Source organism: Salvelinus fontinalis, chromosome 34 (assembly GCF_029448725.1).
Source record: "Salvelinus fontinalis isolate EN_2023a chromosome 34, ASM2944872v1, whole genome shotgun sequence".
Classification (NCBI taxonomy): Eukaryota; Metazoa; Chordata; class Actinopteri; order Salmoniformes; family Salmonidae; genus Salvelinus; species Salvelinus fontinalis.
In genome coordinates this window covers 18,483,736-18,505,017 of record NC_074698.1, presented here as the reverse complement: position 1 = coordinate 18,505,017, position 21,282 = coordinate 18,483,736, and the positions used below count along the sequence as shown (strand labels likewise).

The 21,282-nt window shown below is 49.7% G+C and overlaps 1 protein-coding gene across 1 annotated transcript in view; it reads right to left on the bottom strand.

Moving 5' to 3' along the window:
- Nucleotides 1–21,282, bottom strand: part of LOC129833386 (voltage-dependent calcium channel gamma-1 subunit-like) — a 29,783-nt gene extending 8,501 nt beyond the window's left edge. Inside the window, exon 1 of the mRNA XM_055897956.1 lies at nucleotides 20,723–21,282. Within this exon, the coding sequence (XP_055753931.1) occupies nucleotides 20,723–20,963 (241 nt within the window). The 5' untranslated portion in view covers nucleotides 20,964–21,282. The remainder of the gene's footprint in view (nucleotides 1–20,722) is intronic.

Here is a 21,282-nt window from a genome sequence, read left to right as displayed (position 1 = left end):
AGGAGCGGGTCCTATGGAGGACCAGTACCTACGGAGGAGCGGGTCCTATGGAGGACCAATTCGTATGGAGGAGGGGGTCCTATGGAGGACCAGTACCTACGGAGGAGCGGGTCCTATGGAGGACCAGTAACTACGGAGGAGCGGGTCCTATGGAGGACCAGTACCTACGGAGGAGCGGGTCCTATGGAGGACCAGTACGTACGGAGGAGCGGGTCCTATGGAGGACCAGTACGTACGGAGGAGCGGGTCCTATGGAGGACCAGTACGTACGGAGGAGCGGGTCCTATGGAGGACCAGTACCTACGGAGGAGCGGGTCCTATGGAGGACCAGTACCTACGGAGGAGCGGGTCCTATGGAGGACCAGTACGTACGGAGGAGCGGGTCCTATGGAGGACCAGTACGTACGGAGGAGCGGGTCCTATGGAGGACCAGTACCTACGGAGGAGCGGGTCCTATGGAGGACCAGTACCTACGGAGGAGCGGGTCCTATGGAGGACCAGTACGTACGGAGGTGCGGGTCCTATGGAGGACCAGTACGAACGGAGGAGCGGGTCCTATGGAGGACCAGTACCTACGGAGGAGCGGGTCGTATGGAGGACCAGTACCTACGGAGGAGCGGGTCCTATGGAGGACCAGTACCTACGGAGGAGCCGGTCCTATGGAGGACCAGTACGTACGGAGGAGCGGGTCCTATGGAGGACCAGTACCTACGGAGGAGCGGGTCCTATGGAGGACCAGTACGAACGGAGGAGCGGGTCCTATGGAGGACCAGTACCTACGGAGGAGCGGGTCCTATGGAGGACCAGTACCTACGGAGGAGCGGGTCCTATGGAGGACCAGTACCTACGGAGGAGCGGGTCCTATGGAGGACCAGTACGTACGGAGGAGCGGGTCCTATGGAAGACCAGTACCTACGGAGGAGCGGGTCCTATGGAGGACCAGTACCTACGGAGGAGCGGGTCCTATGGAGGACCAGTACGTACGGAGGAGCGGGTCCTATGGAGGACCAGTACCTACGGAGGAGCGGGTCCTATGGAGGACCAGTACGTACGGAGGAGAGGGTCCTATGGAGGACCAGTACCTACGGAGGAGCGGGTCCTATGGAGGACCAGCACCTACGGAGGAGCGGGTCCTATGGAAGACCAGTACCTACGGAGGAGCGGGTCCTATGGAGGACCAGTACCTACGGAGGAGCGGGTCCTATGGAGGACCAGTACGTACGGAGGAGCTGGTCCTATGGAGGACCAGTACCTACGGAGGAGCGGGTCCTATGGAGGACCAGTACCTACGGAGGAGCGGGTCCTATGGAGGACCAGTACGTACGGAGGAGCGGGTCCTATGGAGGACCAGTACGAACGGAGGAGCGGGTCCAATGGAGGACCAGTACCTACGGAGGAGCGGGTCCTATGGAGGACCAGTACCTACGGAGGAGCGGGTCCTATGGAGGACCAGTACCTACGGAGGAGCGGGTCCTATGGAGGACCAGTACGTACGGAGGAGCGGGTCCTATGGAGGACCAGTACCTACGGAGGAGCGGGTCCTATGGAGGACCAGTACCTACGGAGGAGCGGGTCCTATGGAGGACCAGTACCTACGGAGCAGCGGGTCCTATGGAGGACCAGTACCTACGGAGGAGCGGGTCCTATGGAGGACCAGTACCTACGGAGGAGCGGGTCCTATGGAGGACCAGTACCTACGGAGCAGCGGGTCCTATGGAGGACCAGTACGTACGGAGGAGCGGGTCCTATGGAGGACCAGTACCTATGGAGGAGCGGGTCCTATGGAGGACCAGTACCTACGGAGGAGCGGGTCCTATGGAGGACCAGTAACTACGGAGGAGCGGGTCCTATGGAGGACCAGTACGTACGGAGGAGCGGGTCCTATGGAGGACCAGTACCTACGGAGGAGCGGGTCCTATGGAGGACCAGTACCTACGGAGGAGCGGGTCCTATGGAGGACCAGTACCTACGGCGGAGCGGGTCCTATGGAGGACCAGTACCTACGGAGGAGCGGGTCCTATGGAGGACCAGTAACTACGGAGGAGCGGGTCCTATGGAGGACCAGTACGTACGGAGGAGCGGGTCTTATGGAGGACCAGTACCTACGGAGGAGCGGGTCCTATGGAGGACCAGTACCTACAGAGGAGCGGGTCCTATGGAGGACCAGTACGTAAGGAGGAGCGGGTCCTATGGAGGACCAGTACCTACGGAGGAGCGGGTCCTATGGAGGACCAGTACCTACGGAGGAGCGGGTCCTATGGAGGACCAGTACCTACGGAGGAGCGGGTCCTATGGAGGACCAGTACCTACGGAGGAGCGGGTCCTATGGAGGACCAGTACGTACGGAGGAGCGGGTCCTATGGAAGACCAGTACCTACGGAGGAGCGGGTCCTATGGAGGACCAGTACCTACGGAGGAGCGGGTCCTCCATAGGACCAGTACGTACGGAGGAGCGGGTCCTCCATAGGACCAGTACCTACTGAGGAGCGGGTCCTTTGGAGGACCAGTACGTACGGAGGAGAGGGTCCTATGGAGGACCAGTACCTACGGAGGAGCGGGTCCTATGGAGGACCAGCACCTACGGAGGAGCGGGTCCTATGGAAGACCAGTACCTACGGAGGAGCGGGTCCTATGGAGGACCAGTACCACGGAGGAGCGGGTCCTATGGAGGACCAGTACGTACGGAGGAGCGGGTCCTATGGAGGACCAGTACGTACGGAGGAGCGGGTCCTATGGAGGACCAGTACCTACGGAGGAGCGGGTCCTATGGAGGACCAGTTCGTACGGAGGAGCGGGTCCTATGGAGGACCAGTACCTACGGAGGAGCGGGTCCTATGGAGGACCAGTACCTACGGAGGAGCGGGTCCTATGGAGGACCAGTACGTACTGAGGAGCGGGTCCTATGGAGGACCAGTACGTACGGAGGAGCGGGTCCTATGGAGGACCAGTACCTACGGAGGAGCGGGTCCTATGGCGGACCAGTATGTACGGAGGAGCGGGTCCTATGGAGGACCAGTAAGTACGGAGGAGCGGGTCCTATGGAGGACCAGTACGTATGGAGGAGTGGGTCCTATGGAGGACCAGTACGTACGGAGGAGCGGGTCCTTTGGAGGACCAGTACCTACGGAGGAGCGGGTCCTATGGAGGACCAGTAAGTACGGAGGAGCGGGTCCTATGGAGGACCAGTACCTACGGAGGAGCGGGTCCTATGGAGGACCAGTACGTACGGTGGAGCGGGTCCTATGGAAGACCAGTACCTACGGAGGAGCGGGTCCTATGGAGGACCAGTACCTACGGAGGAGCGGGTCCTATGGAGGACCAGTACGTACGGAGGAGAGGGTCCTATGGAGGACCAGTACCTACGGAGGAGTGGGTCCTATGAAGGACCAGTACCTACGGAGGAGCGGGTCCTATGGATGACCAGTACCTACGGAGGAGAGGGTCCTATGGAGGACCAGTACGTACGGAGGAGCGGGTCCTATGGAGGACCAGCACGTACGGAGGAGCTGGTCCTATGGAGGACCAGTACCTACGGAGGAGCGGGTCCTATGGAGGACCAGTACGTACGGAGGAGAGGGTCCTATGGAGGACCAGTACCTACGGAGGAGCGGGTCCTATGGAGGACCAGTACCTACGGAGGAGCGGGTCCTATGGAGGACCAGTACCTACGGAGGAGCGGGTCCTATGGAGGACCAGTACGTACGGAGGAGCGGGTCCTATGGAGGACCAGTACGTACAGAGGAGCGGGTCCTATGGAGGACCAGTACCTACGGAGGAGCGGGTCCTATGGAGGACCAGTACCTACGGAGGAGCGGGTCCTATGGAGGACCAGTACGTACGGAGGAGCGGGTCCTATGGAGGACCAGTACGTACGGAGGAGCGGGTCCTATGGAGGACCAGTACCTACGGAGGAGCGGGTCCTATGGAGGACCAGTACCTACGGAGGAGCGGGTCTTATGGAGGACCAGTACCTACGGAGGAGCGGGTCTTATGGAGGACCAGTACCTACAGAGGAGCGGGTCTTATGGAGGACCAGTACGTAAGGAGGAGCGAGTCCTATGGAGGACCAGTACGTAAGGAGGAGCGGGTCCTATGGAGGACCAGTACCTACGGAGGAGCGGGTCCTATGGAGGACCAGTACCTACGGAGGAGCGGGTCCTATGGAGGACCAGTACCTACGGAGGAGCGGGTCCTATGGAGGACCAGTACGTACGGAGGAGCGGGTCCTATGGAGGACCAGTACCTACGGAGGAGCGGGTCCTATGGAGGACCAGTACCTACGGAGGAGCGGGTCCTATGGAGGACCAGTTCGTACGGAGGAGCGGGTCCTATGGAGGACCAGTACGCACGGAGGAGCGGGTCCTATGGAGGACCAGTACGTACGGAGGAGCGGGTCCTATGGAGGACCAGTACGTACGGAGGAGCGGGTCCTATGGAGGACCAGTACCTACGGAGGAGCGGGTCCTATGGAGGACCAGTACGTACGGAGGAGCGGGTTCTATGGAGGACCAGTACCTACGGAGGAGCTGGTCCTATGGAGGACCAGTACCTACGGAGGAGCGGGTCCTATGGAGGACCAGTACGTACGGAGGAGCGGGTCCTATGAAGGACCAGTACCTACGGAGGAGCGGGTCCTATGGAGGACCCGTACCTACGGAGGAGCAGGTCCTATGGAGGACCAGTACCTACGGAGGAGCTGGTCCTATGGAGGACCAGTACCTACGGAGGAGCGGGTCCTATGGCGGAACAGTATGTACGGAGGAGCGGGTCCTATGGAGGACCAGTAAGTACGGAGGAGCGGGTCCTATGGAGGACCAGTACCTACGGAGGAGCGGGTCCTATGGAGGACCAGTACGTATGGAGGAGTGGGTGCTATGGAGGACCAGTACGTACGGAGGAGCGGGTCCTTTGGAGGACCAGTACCTACGGAGGAGCGGGTCCTATGGAGGACCAGTACGTACGGAGGAGCGGGTCCTATGGAGGACCAGTACCTACGGAGGAGCGGGTCCTATGGAGGACCAGTACGTACGGTGGAGCGGGTCCTATGGAAGACCAGTACCTACGGAGGAGCGGGTCCTATGGAGGACCAGTACCTACGGAGGAGCGGGTCCTATGGAGGACCAGTACGTACGGAGGAGAGGGTCCTATGGAGGACCAGTACCTACGGAGGAGCGGGTCCTATGGATGACCAGTACCTACGGAGGAGAGGGTCCTATGGAGGACCAGTACGTACGGAGGAGCGGGTCCTATGGAGGACCAGCACGTACGGAGGAGCGGGTCCTATGGAGGACCAGTACCTACGGAGGAGCGGGTCCTATGGAGGACCAGTACGTACGGAGGAGAGGGTCCTATGGAGGACCAGTACCTACGGAGGAGCGGGTCCTATGGAGGACCAGTACCTACGGAGGAGCGGGTCCTATGGAGGACCAGTACCTACGGAGGAGCGGGTCCTATGGATGACCAGTACTTACGGACGAGAGGGTCCTATGGAGGAACTGACCATGGGAAAAGCAGATGTGGTGCCCTGATGAAGCGCTACAGGCCTGTTTGTCAGATTGTCTATGTTTCTCTCTGGCTCTACCATCGATGTCCCTTCCCCTGACGTTACACTGCATTTCCAATCTGAACTGCCTCAACTCAGGCTTTCATCAACTCAGGCTTTCAACCCAAACCAAATATAGACATTCAATCTACATCTCTACCATCTCAATTTAAATGTGTTGTTTTCTGTTTAGATTTTTATGCACTATGAGATCATTTTCTGAAAATTAAATAAATTATAATTTTTATTAAACCCATAGCAAATGAAAATCCAATTTGAGATCTCTTCTTCTTTATCACCTCTAATTCGCATAGACAAAATGTTTTCATTATTTTGTCATACTTCTCATGTTTTGCTCCAGAGAAACAACCATGTATAATCTTAGATTTGAATCACTCTGATCAAAATATGTCTAAATTCTCTTAATCTAAGAAAATTATCTTTAAAAGAAACATACCTGTATGTATCTACCTGCACAGAGTGATGGAGAGGTATGGTCTGTTTCCTATCTCTCTGGACAGAGTGATGGAGAGGTATGGTCTGTTTCCTATCTCTCTGGACAGAGTGATGGAGAGGTATAGTCTGTTTCCTATCTCTCTGGACAGAGTGATGGAGAGGTATGGTCTATTTCCTATCTCTCTGGACAGAGTGATGGAGAGGTATAGTCTGTTACCTATCTCTCTGCACAGAGTGATGGAGTGATATGGTCTGTTTCCTATCTCCCTGCACAGAGTGATGGAGAGGTATGGTCTGTTTCCTATTATCTCCCTGGACAGAGTGATGGAGAGGTATGGTCTGTTTCCTATCTCTCTGCACAGAGTGATGGAGAGGTATAGTCTGTTTCCAATCTCTCTGGACAGAGTGATGGAGAGGTATGATCTGTTTCCTATCTCTCTGGGCAGAGTGATGGAGAGGTATGGTCTGTTTCCTACCTCCCTGGACAGAGTGATGGAGAGGTATGGTCTGTTTCCTATTATCTCCCTGGACAGTGATGGAGAGGTATGGTCTGTTTCCTATCTTCCTGGACAGTGATGGAGAGGTATTGTCTGTTTCCTATCTCCCTGGACTGAGTGATGGAGAGGTATGGTCTGTTTCCCTGGACAGAGTGATGGAGAGGTATTGTCTGTTTCCTATCTCCCTGGACAGAGTGATGGAGAGGTATGGTCTGTTTCCCTGGACAGAGTGATGGAGCGGTATACATGTATAGACCAAGGAGACCCCTCTTCCTCTCTTCCTCTATCACCTCTACTCTTCTTCCCTCCTCTTCCTATCTCCTTCTCTTGCTTCCTCCCTTTCCCCTATCCTCTCCTCCCATGTTTGTTCCCCAGGATGGAAAATCACTAAAGAGGCAGCTTAGCAACAGGCTGCTCTGTTTTTTGCTGGTGTGTTTTTTTAAAGTAAAGACCCATCGAAAGGGACAGGAAGGGGAGGGGGGCAGTGCCTGAATATCAGCTCCATTTGGCTAGCCTATTTCCATCAGAGAGGTGATTGTACTGTATATGTGCCTGTGTCGATGCAGGCCTGAAGAGAAGACTTGTGGTAAGATATACTAGGTCTGACACTGAGGATATACTGTGGTTCTGCTTTATCTTGCTGTATCTTGGCTGAACCACTGCTTTTATCCAGGAGATTGCATGTATCACTTTAACCCAGCTAGATATCATATTGTACAAGCAGCTGAATGTTGTCTCTTTAATCCAGCTAGATATCATATTGTACAAGCAGCTGAATGTTGTCTCTTTAACCCAGCTAGATATCATATTGTACAAGCAGCTGAATGTTGTCTCTTTAATCCAGCTAGATATAATATTGTACAAACAGCTGAATGTTGTCTCTTTAATCCAGCTAGATATCATATTGTACAAGCAGCTGAATGTTGTCTCTTTAATCCAGCTAGATATCATATTGTACAAGCAGCTGAATGTTGTCTCTTTAATCCAGCTAGATATCATATTGTACAAGCAGCTGAATGTTGTCTCTTTAATCCAGCTAGATATCATATTGTACAAGCAGCTGAATGTTTTCTCTTTAACCCAGCTAGATATCATATTGTACAAGCAGCTGAATGTTGTCTCGTTAATCCAGCTAGATATCATATTGTACAAGTAGCTGAATGTTGTCTCTTTAATCCAGCTAGATATCATATTGTACAAGCAGCTGAATGTTGTCTCTTTAATCCAGCTAGATATCATATTGTACAAGCAGCTGAATGTTTTCTCTTTAACCCAGCTAGATATCATATTGTACAAGCAGCTGAATGTTGTCTCGTTAATCCAGCTAGATATCATATTGTACAAGCAGCTGAATGTTGTCTCTTTAATCCAGCTAGATATCATATTGTACAAGCAGCTGAATGTTGTCTCTTTAATCCAGCTAGATATCATATTGTACACACAGCTGAATGTTGTCTCATTAATCCAGCTAGATATCATACTGTACACACAGCTGAATGTTAGCCTGGTCTCAGACCTGTTGGTGCTGTATAGCCAACTATTGTGGCCACTGTGGTACAGGAGCACAAACAGGTCTGGGATCAGGCTAACTTTATACCTCTCCTGGGACTGGAACTAGGAGAATGACTAAACATACACAACTGTTTAAAGCAGGGAAGGTAAAGAAAGGCACTTTCATCAGGCTATAGAGCCCTCAAACTCACCTCTGGACCTGGAAGCCAGTTCCGCTGTATTTTTTATTGTTGCCCTCCAATCAGGGACTGATTTAGACCTGGTAAACCAGGTGTGTGCAATTAATTATCAGGTAGAACAGAAAACCAGCAGGCTCTGGCCCTTGTAAGGTAAGTGTTAAATACCCCTGCTCTAGAGGCCTTGCTTTGTGTTACTGACCACTGAGAGAGATACTCTTTGCCATTACAACAGCACTCAATACATATACTGTACATAGGCTGTGGAGACTCACATGGTGCTGATATGTGAGGTTCTGGGGATAATATTTGGGGCCGTAGCATTGACCTTGTGGTTAATAAGGGAACTTCATTCCAGTGAAGTAGGCAATTAGGAGGTGGTATCACCTGTCAGTTTCGGTTTTCATTCCTCCATTAGACCTCCTCATCCTCTTCTTTCTCTATCCTCCCTATACATCTTCCTCTGTTTCCTCTACTCCCTTCTCCAGGTTGTATCACAACCGGCCGTGATTGGGAGTCCCATAGGGCGGTACACAATTGGCCCAGCATCGTTAGGGTTTGGCCGGGGTAGGCCGTCATTGTAAATAAGAATTTATTCCTCTTCATCTCATTACTCCCATCTCCCTCTTCCTCCCTCCTTCCCACATCCTTCCTTCTTCTTTCTTTCCTCTCCTCCTCATCCACCTTCTTCCTTCATCCCCTTCACTCGGTCCTTCCTCCTCTTCACTCGTCCTTAACCCTCTTCCTTTCCCTCTGCCTCTCTCAACAATGGATGTGGTGTCCTAGACATGAGGTAATGGTCTTCAAAATGAATTGACTTTTAACAGGAGGTTTACTTGTGTTTTCTACTCTTTCCAATCAAAGTGGAAAGAAGTCCACTACCTTTCTGCCCTCAATTTAACCCCTGGGAATGGCTTCCTTCTGGTAGCAGTGCTTAAGGGGTGATGGCATTGTCAACAGGAGAACAGTGGCTGTATGAGAGGGAGTGGTGAGGAGAAAACGTTTATTTTTTAAGTCCAGGTGCAGAATGACTGTCAGATTCTGGATCAATGTGAATCGGGGGGCTTTTAAAAAGGCTAACCCGCACCAAGCATTCATAACTGGGTCACAACGGCCTAGGATGGTACTCAGGGGTGTGTGTGTGTCTGTGCATGTCCGTGTCCGTGTGTGTGTAATTTTAATGGCATAACCCTCCTGAGAGAACAAAGTTACAATCTATGGTTTTAGTTCAAAATAAAAACAAGTCCCATTACTACAGTTGTCCTTTTACTATCTTAATTTATCACCACTATCACCACCATGGTCACCATTACCATCACCACCACCATCTCCATCACCCACACCGTCACCATTACCACCACCACCAAAATCACAGTCTCCATCACTGAATCCACACACCTGCCAGGTTGTTTTCTGAATGCTACAGTATGTTGCTCACACACACGCACACACACATGCACACACACAACCCCCTGCTGTCAGCTAGTCTAGGCTCCGTGCCAAGAACCAGGACAAACAAACACAAAGCGGAAAAACGGATTAGGTGTTTAAGTGCCAACGTGTTTGCTCAAGGCTACATCTGGGCATTTAAAGAAACTCACCACTTTAGCCCTCCCTCTCTCTCGACTGAGCAGGCTGAGAAACTGGTGTGAAATTGGGGCACCTGTCTCATAGCACGTGGGGTGAAGGTGGAGGTGGAGGGGGAAGCGGACCTGGAGGTAGGGAGGGTCTGTCTTGCTTGACTGTCTGGGGGAAGACTCACCTTCTGGGAGGCTGAGGCTGAGGGAGGGGACTGGTAGGGAGAAAGGTACAGGGGGAGGGAGGGAGGGGTGTAGGGAGAAAGGTACAGGGGGAGGGAGGGAGGGAGGGAGGGAGGGAGGGAGGGAGGGAGGGAGGGAGGGAGGGAGGGAGGGAGGGAGAAAGGTACAGGGGGAGGGAGGGAGGGATGGAGGGAGGGAGGGAGGGATGTAGGGAGAAAGGTACAGGGGGAGGGAGGGAGGGAGGGAGGGAGGGAGGGAGGGAGGGAGGGAGGGAGGGAGGGAGGGAGGGAGGGAGGGAGAAAGGTACAGGGGGAGGGAGGGAGGGATGGAGGGAGGGAGGGAGGGAGGGAGGGAGAAAGGTACAGGGGGAGGGAGGGAGGGAGGGAGGGAAAGGAATGAAGTCTGGAGAGCCAGACCCTACTGGATCAACTCAACATATCTACATCCGGAGAGGTCATGCCCATAATGTGCACAATGGCCCCCATTTTTCAGACACATTTTCTAAACGTAATTTTTAAGCACACGTTTTATCATAATTATTTCTAAGAAGAGTATCCCCCTCCCTTATACTCCCCAGTAAGTGGTTTCTTCCAAAGTGACCCAGGAGCAAAGATATGCTAGGCAGGACGCTAGATACTCTAGAGGTGCAGCACATTAGATACTCTAGAGGTGCAGCACGTTAGATATTCTGGTGGTGCAGCACGTTAGATACTCTGGTGGTGCAGGACATTAGATACTCTAGTGGTGCAGGACATTAGATACTCTGGTGTTGCAGGACGTTAGATACTCTAGAGGTGCAGCACGTTAGATATTCTGGTGGTGCAGGACATTAGATACTCTAGTGGTGCAGGACATTAGATACTCTGTTGTTGCAGGACATTCGATGCTCTAGAGGTGCAGGACGTTAGATACTCTAGAGGTGCAGGACGTTAGATATTCTGGTGGTGCAGGACTTTAGATACTCTAGTGGTGCAGGACGTAAGATACTCTAGTGGTGCAGGATGTTAGATACTCTGGTGATGCAGGACTATAGATACTCTAGTGGTGCAGCACGTTAGATACTCTTGTGGTGCAGGACATAAGATATTCTAGTGGTGCAGGACATTAGATATTCTAGTGGTGCAGGACATTAGATATTCTGGTGGTGCAGGAGGGTAGATGTTCTAGTGGTGCAGGACATTAGATATTCTAGTGGTGCAGGAGGGTAGATGTTCTAGTGGTGCAGGACATTAGATACTCTAGTGGTGCAGGACGTTAGATACTCTAGAGGTGCAGGACGTTAGATACTCTAGTGGTGCAGGACGTTAGAGTTTCTAGTGGTGCAGGACAGTAGATATTCTAGTAGTGCAGGATAGTAGATATTCTAGTAGTGCAGGACATTAGATATTCTAGTGGTGCAGGACGTTAGATTTTCTAGTGGTGCAGGATGGTAGATATTCTAGTGGTGCAGGACGTAAGATATTCTAGTGGTGCAGGACGTTAGATTTTCTAGTGGTACAGGACGGTAGATATTCTAGAGGTACAGGACATTAGATATTCTAGTGGTGCAGGAAGATAGATACTTTAGAGGTGCAGGACATTAGATACTCTAGTGGTGCAGGACGTTAGATACTCTAGAGGTGCAGGACGTTAGATACTCTAGTGGTGCAGGACAGTAGATATTCTAGTGGTGCAGGACGTTGGATATTCTAGAGGTGCAGGACGTTAGATACTCTTATGGTGCAGGACGTTAGATACTCTAGTGGTGCAGGACGTTAGATTCTCTTGTGGTGCAGGACGGGAGATATTATGGTAGTGCAGGACGTTGGATATTCTAGAGGTGCAGGACGTTAGATACTCTTGTGGTACAGGACGTTAGATACTCTTGTGGTGCAGGACGTTAGATACTCTTGTGGTGCAGGACGTTAGATACTCTTGTGGTGCAGGACGTAAGATATTCTAGTGGTGCAGGACGTTAGATATTCTAGTGGTGCAGGACGTTAGATACTCTTGTGGTGCAGGACATTAGATATTCTAGTGGTGCAGGACGTTAGAAATTCTTGTGGTTCAGGACGTTAGATACTCTTGTGGTGCAGGATGTTAGATACTCTTGTGGTGCAGGACGTTAGATACTCTTGTGGTGCAGGACGTTAGATATTCTAGTGGTGCAGGACGGTAAATATTCAAGTAGTGCAGAACGTTGGATATTCTAGAGGTGCAGGACGTTAGATACTTTGTGGTGCAGGACGTTAGATACTCTTGTGGTTTAGACAGTATCATAAGTGGAGGAGAGAAAGTGTTGAGTGACACACAGAGCGTTTGATTTCCGCCCTGACATCGCTCATCCATATGTATATAGTCTTAATTCATTCCTACTTAGATTTGTGTGTATTGGGTATATGTTGTGTTATTTGTTAGATATTACTAGTTAGATATTACTGCACTGTCAGAGCTAAAAGCATAAGCATTTCACTACAGCTGCAATAACATCTGCTAATCATTTGTATGTGACCAATACAGTTTGATTTGATTTGATCTGCCGGGGATGGGCAGGATTCACAGGATTCGCAGGAGGTATGTTTTTAAATGACTTTGATCAAGCTTTGTAGCCTATTGACTCCTTCTTGATGAATAAAAGTAAAATAAATTGTTTCTCTGTAATAACTAGCAATTTAATTTAATTGGCTTTAGCTAGCCAGCTAGATAGGTTCCCAATCTCCCAAACTCATAACTAACTACCAAGCCATTTCAGGCTGTCATATAAAATAATGGGTGTATGACACCCTGTCTACATCAGTTGCCACAACATGGCTTTTTGTATTTAGTTCATCCAAATTTACACTACAGTTTCAGAACACTGGGGTTGAGAAACACTACAGTTATAGAACACCGGGGTTGAGAAACACTACAGTTATAGAACACCGGGGTTGAGAAACACTACAGTTATAGAACACTGAGGTTGAGAAACACTACAGTTATAGAACACCGGGGTTGAGAAACACTACAGTTATAGAACACCGGGGTTGAGAATCACTACAGTTATAGAACACTGGGGTTGAGAAACACTACAGTTATAGAACACCAGGGTTGAGAAACACTACAGTTATAGAACACCGGGGTTGAGAAACACTACAGTTATAGAACACTGGGGTTGAGAAACACTACAGTTATAGAACACTGGGGTTGAGAAACACTACAGTTATAGAACACCGGGGTTGAGAAACACTACAGTTATAGAACACCGGGGTTGAGAAACACTACAGTTATAGAACACTGGGGTTGAGAAACACTACAGTTATAGAACACTGGGGTTGAGAAACACTACAGTTATAGAACACTGGGGTTGAGAAACACTACAGTTATAGAACACTGGGGTTGAGAAACACTACAGTTATAGAAGACCGGGGTTGAGAAACACTACAGTTATAGAACACCGAGGTTGAGAAACACTACAGTTATAGAACACCGAGGTTGAGAAACACTACAGTTATAGAACACTGGGGTTGAGAAACACTACAGTTATAGAACACCAAGGTTTAGAAACACTACAGTTTGCACCCATCTCCATATATCCAGCTGTGTCTCATCCTGAACTAATTGCCTTGCTCAGGGACTCCAAAAATACTACCCTCCTGAGAGTTAAGCCAATAACCATCTGGTCCCTTCCTTCCAAATGAACAGGTAATTCAACTGTCTACTATCTACTGTCTATCTGTCTGTGAGGCACTTACATTCCTCCCAACACACACACACACACACACACACACACACACACACACACACACACACACACACACACACACACACACACACACACACACACACACACACACACACACACACACACACACACACACACACACACACACACACACACACACACACAGAGAGAGAGAGAGAGAGATACAGACAAAAACACACACACACACACACACACACACACAGAGAGAGAGATAGAGATCCAGACAAAGACACACACACATGAAACCATACATCACTCCAACAATATGCCCCTGATGTTATTTCCTGGCTGACGTGATGGTGGTGTTCATTAAAGTGTTTGTTCAATTTAAAACCAGTCAAGAAGTCATGTGTCATTTATAGGGAAGGTTGTTTTCAAAATTCATCAAGGCATCTTGTTGCGGGAGACAAATGCCTTGTAATTACGGCAGTAAATGACAAAAGTGTACGGCGAACAGGAGTGAACGGAAATGAACGGGAGCGCATGCCACACGTTGATCAGCTCCAATCGTTTTGGAATGCAAAGCATGTTATTAAGGTGAGTCACCCTGACTCCCACCACGGGTAGACAGTTAGGTGTGTAGGATCCTGTTGTGTTTTTCACACAATTGAATCACAGACTATTCTTTGCTGGTGCTGCGCTGTGTTGATGTATTCTGCCTCACACCCAACCCCTGTCCAACCCCCAGCCCCAACAGTGTGTCTTAATGAGCAGCTAACACATAACATCAGGTGCCTGTGTGGCTGGAAACCTGGATAAATCCCATTATGCCTCACTTTCCTCTGGGTCACTAACAGCCCCTAATCTAACAGGAGGATGACGAAATGTGGCCTGTCTCCAAGGGAGCTCGCTGTGTTCTACAGGAGCACCATCGAGAGCATACTTTCGGGCTGTATCACAGCCTGGTACGGCAACTACACACAACACACTAGCCAATAGCTTCTAACCCCTGAACAGCCACCACTAGTCAGCTACCTGAATTTCACTGTACCCTGTAATTACATCTGTAACTCTGTACATGTGACTATTAAATTAATCTAATCTAATAGCCTGACTGATCAAAACAGTATGAACTAAATGTTCAAATCCGGGTGCTGCAGGATTATTTTTGCTGTGACAATATAGGTCAGATTTGATCCTACATCTGTCTGTAGTGAAGTGGCATGTAAACGAACACCCATTCAAAGGCAGTATTGAGTGAATACTGGCCTGAACATAGCGGAATAGTCACTTCCAACACTGACAATGTTGTGTTTATTCAAAGCCAATGCGATCTTCATACTTAACTTAAAAATAAACGCATTCTCATGTCCATATCTGTAACCTTGAATTATTTACATATCCCCATGGCTTCCACAGCTGTATTTAGACAGTTCCCACTGCCTGTCTTCCACATCCCCATGGCTTCCACAGCTGTATTTAGACAGTTCCCACTGCCTGTCTTCCACATCCCCATGGCTTCCACAGCTGTATTTAGACAGTTCCCACTGCCTGTCTTCCACATCCCCATGGCTTCCACAGCTGTATTTAGACAGTTCCCACTGCCTGTCTTCCACATCCCCATGGCTTCCACAGCTGTATTTAGACAGTTCCCACTGCCTGTCTTCCACATCCCCATGGCTTCCACAGCTGTATTTAGACAGTTCCCACTGCCTGTCTTCTACATCCCCATGGCTTCCACAGCTGTATTTAGACAGTTCCCACTGCCTGTCTTCTACATCCCCATGGCTTCCACAGCTGTATTTAGACAGTTCCCACTGCCTGTCTTCTACATCCCCATGGCTTCCACAGCTGTATTTAGACAGTTCCCACTGCCTGTCTTCCACATCCCCATGGCTTCCACAGCTGTATTTAGACAGTTCCCACTGACTGTCTTCTATATCCCCATGGCTTCCACAGCTGTATTTAGACAGTTCCCACTGCCTGTCTTCCACATCCCCATGGCTTCCACAGCTGTATTTAGACAGTTCCCACTGACTGTCTTCTATATCCCCATGGCTTCCACAGCTGTATTTAGACAGTTCCCACTGCCTGTCTTCTACATCCCCATGGCTTCCACAGCTGTATTTAGACAGTTCCCACTGCCTGTCTTCTATATCCCCATGGCTTCCACAGCTGTATTTAGACAGTTCCCACTGCCTGTCTTCTACATCCCCATGGCTTCCACAGCTGTATTTAGACAGTTCCCACTGCCTGTCTTCCACATCCCCATGGCTTCCACAGCTGTATTTAGACAGTTCCCACTGCCTGTCTTCCACATCCCCATGGCTTCCACAGCTGTATTTAGACAGTTCCCACTGCCTGTCTTCTATATCCCCATGGCTTCCACAGCTGTATTTAGACAGTTCCCACTGCCTGTCTTCCACATCCCCATGGCTTCCACAGCTGTATTTAGACAGTTCCCACTGCCTGTCTTCCACAACCCCATGGCTTCCACAGCTGTATTTAGACAGTTCCCACTGCCTGTCTTCCACATCCCCATGGCTTCCACAGCTGTATTTAGACAGTCCCCACTGCCTGTCTTCTACATCCCCATGGCTTCCACAGCTGTATTTAGACAGTTCCCACTGCCTGTCTTCTACAACCCCATGGCTTCCACAGCTGTATTTAGACAGTTCCCACTGCTTGTCTTCTACAACCCCATGGCTTCCACAGCTGTATTTAGACAGTTCCCACTGCTTGTCTTCTACATCCCCATGGCTTCCACAGCTGTATTTAGACAGTTCCCACTGCCTGTCTTCTACATCCCCATGGCTTCCACAGCTGTATTTAGACAGTTCCCACTGCCTGTCTTCCAAGTGTGATCGACTGAATGTAGTGCATCGGGCACATCCAGTTTGTTTGTCAATTCACACACCTCGATAGGACTAGCGAGTCAATTCACACACCTCAATAGGACTAGTGAGTCAATTCACACACCTCGATAGGACTAACGAGTCAATTCACACACCTCGATAGGACTAGCGAGTCAATTCACACACCTAGGTAGGACTAGCTAGTCAATTCACACACCTCGGTTGGACTAGCGAGTCAATTCACACACCTCGATATGACTAGCGAGTCAATTCACACACCTCGGTATGACTAGCGAGTCAATTCACACACCTCGGTAGGACTAGCGACTCAATTCACACACCTCGGTAGGACTAGCGACTCAATTCACACACCTCGATATGACTAGCGAGTCAATTCACACACCTCGGTATGACTAGCGAGTCAATTCACACACCTCGGTAGGACTAGCGAGTCAATTCACACACCTCGGTTGGACTAGCGAGTCAATTCACACACTTCGGTTGGACTAGCGAGTCAATTCACACATCTCGATAGGACTAGCGAGTCAATTCACACACCTAGGTAGGACTAGCGAGTCAATTCACACACCTCGGTTGGACTAGCGAGTCAATTCACACACCTCGGTTGGACTAGCGAGTCAATTCACACACCTCGGTAGGACTAGCGAGTCAATTCACACACCTCGATAGGACTAGCGAGTCAATTCACACACCTCGATAGGACTAGCGAGTCAATTCACACACCTCGGTTGGACTAGCGAGTCAATTCACACACCTCGGTTGGACTAGCGAGTCAATTCACACACCTCGGTTGGACTAGCGAGTCAAATCACACACCTCGATTGGACTAGCGAGTCTGAATGTTAGTTTACGGAAGGCAATTTGCTAAACGGGGGTGCTGTGGGATTATTCAAGATACTCTTTGAAGAGGGAGGGTATCAGATGTTTTTGGAAGACGGGCAGGGACTCTGCTGTCCTAGCTTCAGGGGGAAGCTGGTTCCACCATTTGGGAGAATAGCTTTGACTGGTCTGAGAGGGTGCTGACCTCCTGTTGGTGCGGGAGAGCCAAGAGACCAGAGGTGGCAGAACGGAGTACTCGGGTTGGGGTGTACGGTTTGAGCATAGCCTGAAGGTAGGGAGAGACAGTTTCTCTTTATGCTCCATAAGTAAGTACCATGGTCTGTAGTGGATGCGAGCTTCGACTGGAGCCAGTATGATGGGCTGTGGAGCGGGGTGACATGGGAGAACTTGGGAAGGCTGAACACAAGACGGGTTGCGGTGTTCTGGATCAATTGCAGGGGTTTGTTGGCACAAGCAGGGAGCCCAGCCAACAGCGAGTTGCAGTAGTCCAGATGGGAGATGACAAGTGCCTGGATTAGGATCTGCGCCACTTCCTCTGTGAGGTCGGGTCATACTCTATGGATGTTGTTGAGCATGAACCTGCAATACCAAGTCAGTGCTTTGATGTTTGGAGAGAACGACAGGATGTTGTCCAGGGTCACGCAAAGGTTCTTTGCACTCTGTGAGGGGGACACTGGAGTTGTCAACCGTGATGGAAAGGTTATGGAGCGGGTAGGCCTTTCCCGGGAGGAAGAGCAGCTCTGTCTTGTCCACACTCACACACACAAACCAGCCTCTCTCTTGCTCTCTCTCTCTCTCCCTCTCTCTTTCTGTCTCTCTCACTCTCTCTCTCTCTCTCTGTCTCTCTCTCCCTCTCTCTCTCTGTCTCTCTCTCTCCCTCTCTCTCTGTCTCTCTCTCTCTCTCTCTCTCTCTCTTTCTCTCTCTCTCTCTCTCTCTGTGTCTCTCTCTCTCCCTCTCTCTCTCTGTCTCTCTCTCTCTCTCCCTCTCTCTCTCTGTCTCTCTCTCTCCCTCTCTCTCTCTCTCTCTCTCTCTCTCTCTCTCTCTCGCTCTCTCTCTCTCTCTCTCTCTCTCTCTCTCTCTGTATCTCCCTCACAGTTAAACCTCTCTCTCTCAATTTCAATTTAAAGGGCTTTATTGGCATGGGAAACATATGTTAACATTGCCAAAGCAAGTGAAATAGATAATAAACAAAAGTGAAATAAACAATAAAAAATAACAGTGAACATTACACTTAGACATTTCAAATGTCATATTATGTCTATATACAGCGTTGAAATGATGTGCAAATAGTTATAAATAAACATAAATATAGGATGTATTTACAATTTCTTCTTCACTGGTCGCCCTTTTCTTGTGGCAACAGGTCACAAATCTTACTGCTGTGATGGCACACTGTGGTATTTCACCCAATAGATATATGAGTTTATAAAAATTGGATTTGTTTTCAAAATCTTTGTTGGTCTGTGATCTGAGGGAAAGATGTGTCTCTAAAATGGTCATACATTTGGCAGGAAGATTGAAAGTGCAGCTCAGTTTCCACCTCATTTTGTGAGCAGTGTGCACATAGCCTGTCTTCTCTTGAGAGTCAGGTCTGTCTACGGCAGTTTTTTTGTTAATTCTTTCCAATGTGTCAAGTAATTCTCTTTTTGTTTTCTTATGATTTGGTTGGGTCTAATTGTGTTGCTGTCCTGGGGCTCTGTGGGGTCTGTTTGTGTTTGTGAACAGAGCCTCAGAACTAGCTGGCTTCGGGGGATCTTCTCCAGGTTAATTTCTCTGTATGTCACGACTTCCGCCGAAGTCGGTCCCTCTCCTTGTTCGGGCGGCGTTCGGTGGTCGACGTCACCGACCTTCTAGCCATCGGTGATCCACTTTTCATTTTCCATTAGTTTTGTCTTGTCTTCCATCACACCTGGTTCCATTTCCATCAATTACATGTTGTGTATTTAACCCTCTGTTCCCCTCTTGTCCTTGTCGGTAATTGTTTGTTGTAGTGCTTGTGCACGGTATGCTGGTATGTACCGGGTTTTGTTTGACCCATATATTGTATAGTTCTGTTGACGGTAGTTTATGGATATTAAACGACACAGTTGTAAGTCAGTTTTCGCTCTCCTGCGCCTGACTTCTCTGCCGCCAGTACGTACCTCACTACACTGTAGGTGATGGCTTTGTTATGGAAGGTTTGGGAATCACTTCCTTTTAGGTGGTTGTCGAATTTAACGGCTCTTTTCTGGATTTTGATAATTAGCGGGTATCGGCCTAATTCTGCTCTGCATACACTATTTGGTATTTTACGTTGTACACGGAGGATATCTTTGCAGAATTCTGCATGTAGAGTCCCATTTTGTGAATTCTGAATTCTGCATGGTGTTTGTCCCATTTTGTGAATTCTTGGTTGGTGAGCAGACCCCAGACCTCACAACCCTAAAAGGCAATGGGTTCTATAACTGATTCAAGTATTTTTTGCCAGATCCTAATTAGTATGCCAAATGTTCTGTTCCTTTTTCATGGCAAAGAAAACCCTCTCGCTCCACCCGCAGACACAGTAACTCTGGGGGGCTGTATGTGTGTGTGTGTGTGTGTGTGTGTGTGCGTGCGCGCGTGCATATGAGAGGGTAGTCCCCTCACACCACTCACTCTCAGCTCTCTCTCCTCTACCCTCTGCCCTCTGACATCTGAAGAGATCGATCTGGAGGTGGAGGGGCAGGTCTACTGTACGCTCAGACAGAAAAGCAGGGGGAGAGTCCCTGAATGACAAGTTTTAACCAAATTCTAATTGGAAGGCCGCATATTGGTAAGGACCCCCACCAGCAACAACATGATACAATGAATGAAAGCCAGGAGATTAATATCTGCAGCCCATGTAACCCCTCACCCTTACTGTAACTCACTAATAGAGACAGATATGGTCAAGAGCCTCTTGCCTCTGGGGAGACACTACTAGACAGAGAAAGGGGTTAACTGTGTTTTTTTAGCCTCAGAAGAAACAGGGTTAGAAAAAAAACCACCTTCCTGGCAAGCAGACATTAACAGAGACAGGAGGGCAAAGAGCCATTTACTGCTCTGCTAGTTATTAAACTCTGCCTGTGTCCCAAATGGCACCTAATTCCCTATGTAGCGTCTGGTCAGAAGTAGTACACTGTGTAGGGAATAGGCTTTCATTTGGGACACAGCCTTACACTAACTGACACAGAGGGTTAGAAACAATCACACTGCACCACCTGCAGGTTGGCATTTACTGGGAGGACGCATGTACTGGAGGCAGCTCTGCAGGGTGATTTTAAACCTAACCCTAACCTGAGCCCTAACCTAAACCACACTGCTAACCTTATGCCTAACCATAACCTTAAATGAAGGTAGACTCCCTGACCCTGACAGAGACAGAAGGTAGAAGCAGCCCTTACCTCCGGGCAGACTGATGGGGCCACAGCCCTGGCCCTCTGGGTCCTCCTCCACCATGAAGACGGTCTTCATGCAGAGCTTCCAGAGGCCAAAGTGGGCCGTCTCACAGGTGGTGTTGAACTTGTCGAACGGCGGGCTCAGTACAGTCCAGTGGTCCGTTACCATGGCAGCCAGCATGCAGGAGATGCCCACCAGGATGACGAAGAACATGATCTTCACCTTGGTCTTCTTCTCCTCCAACATGGTGCTGAGAGTGTATGAAGTGTGTGGGTGTTGTTGTGTATTATAGTAAAGGTCCCTGTGAGATTGTCTAGCTCCTAGAAAGCAGTATTAAGAATTAGTCTTCTCCAGCAGCCTCAATAAAGCAGGAAACGTCTCCTCTCTCTCTCTCCAGCTCTCTCCATCCACAGATCTCTGCTTCTGCTCGAAGAAAAGAGGCCAGATAACAGTGCCCTAGATTCCTACTCTCCCTCTCCCTCCCAGGAACATGTTTACAGTGTTTAGCCCGAGTCTATACAGCACTGCTGTGAAGAAGGATGTGAAATATTTACCAAAACCGTCC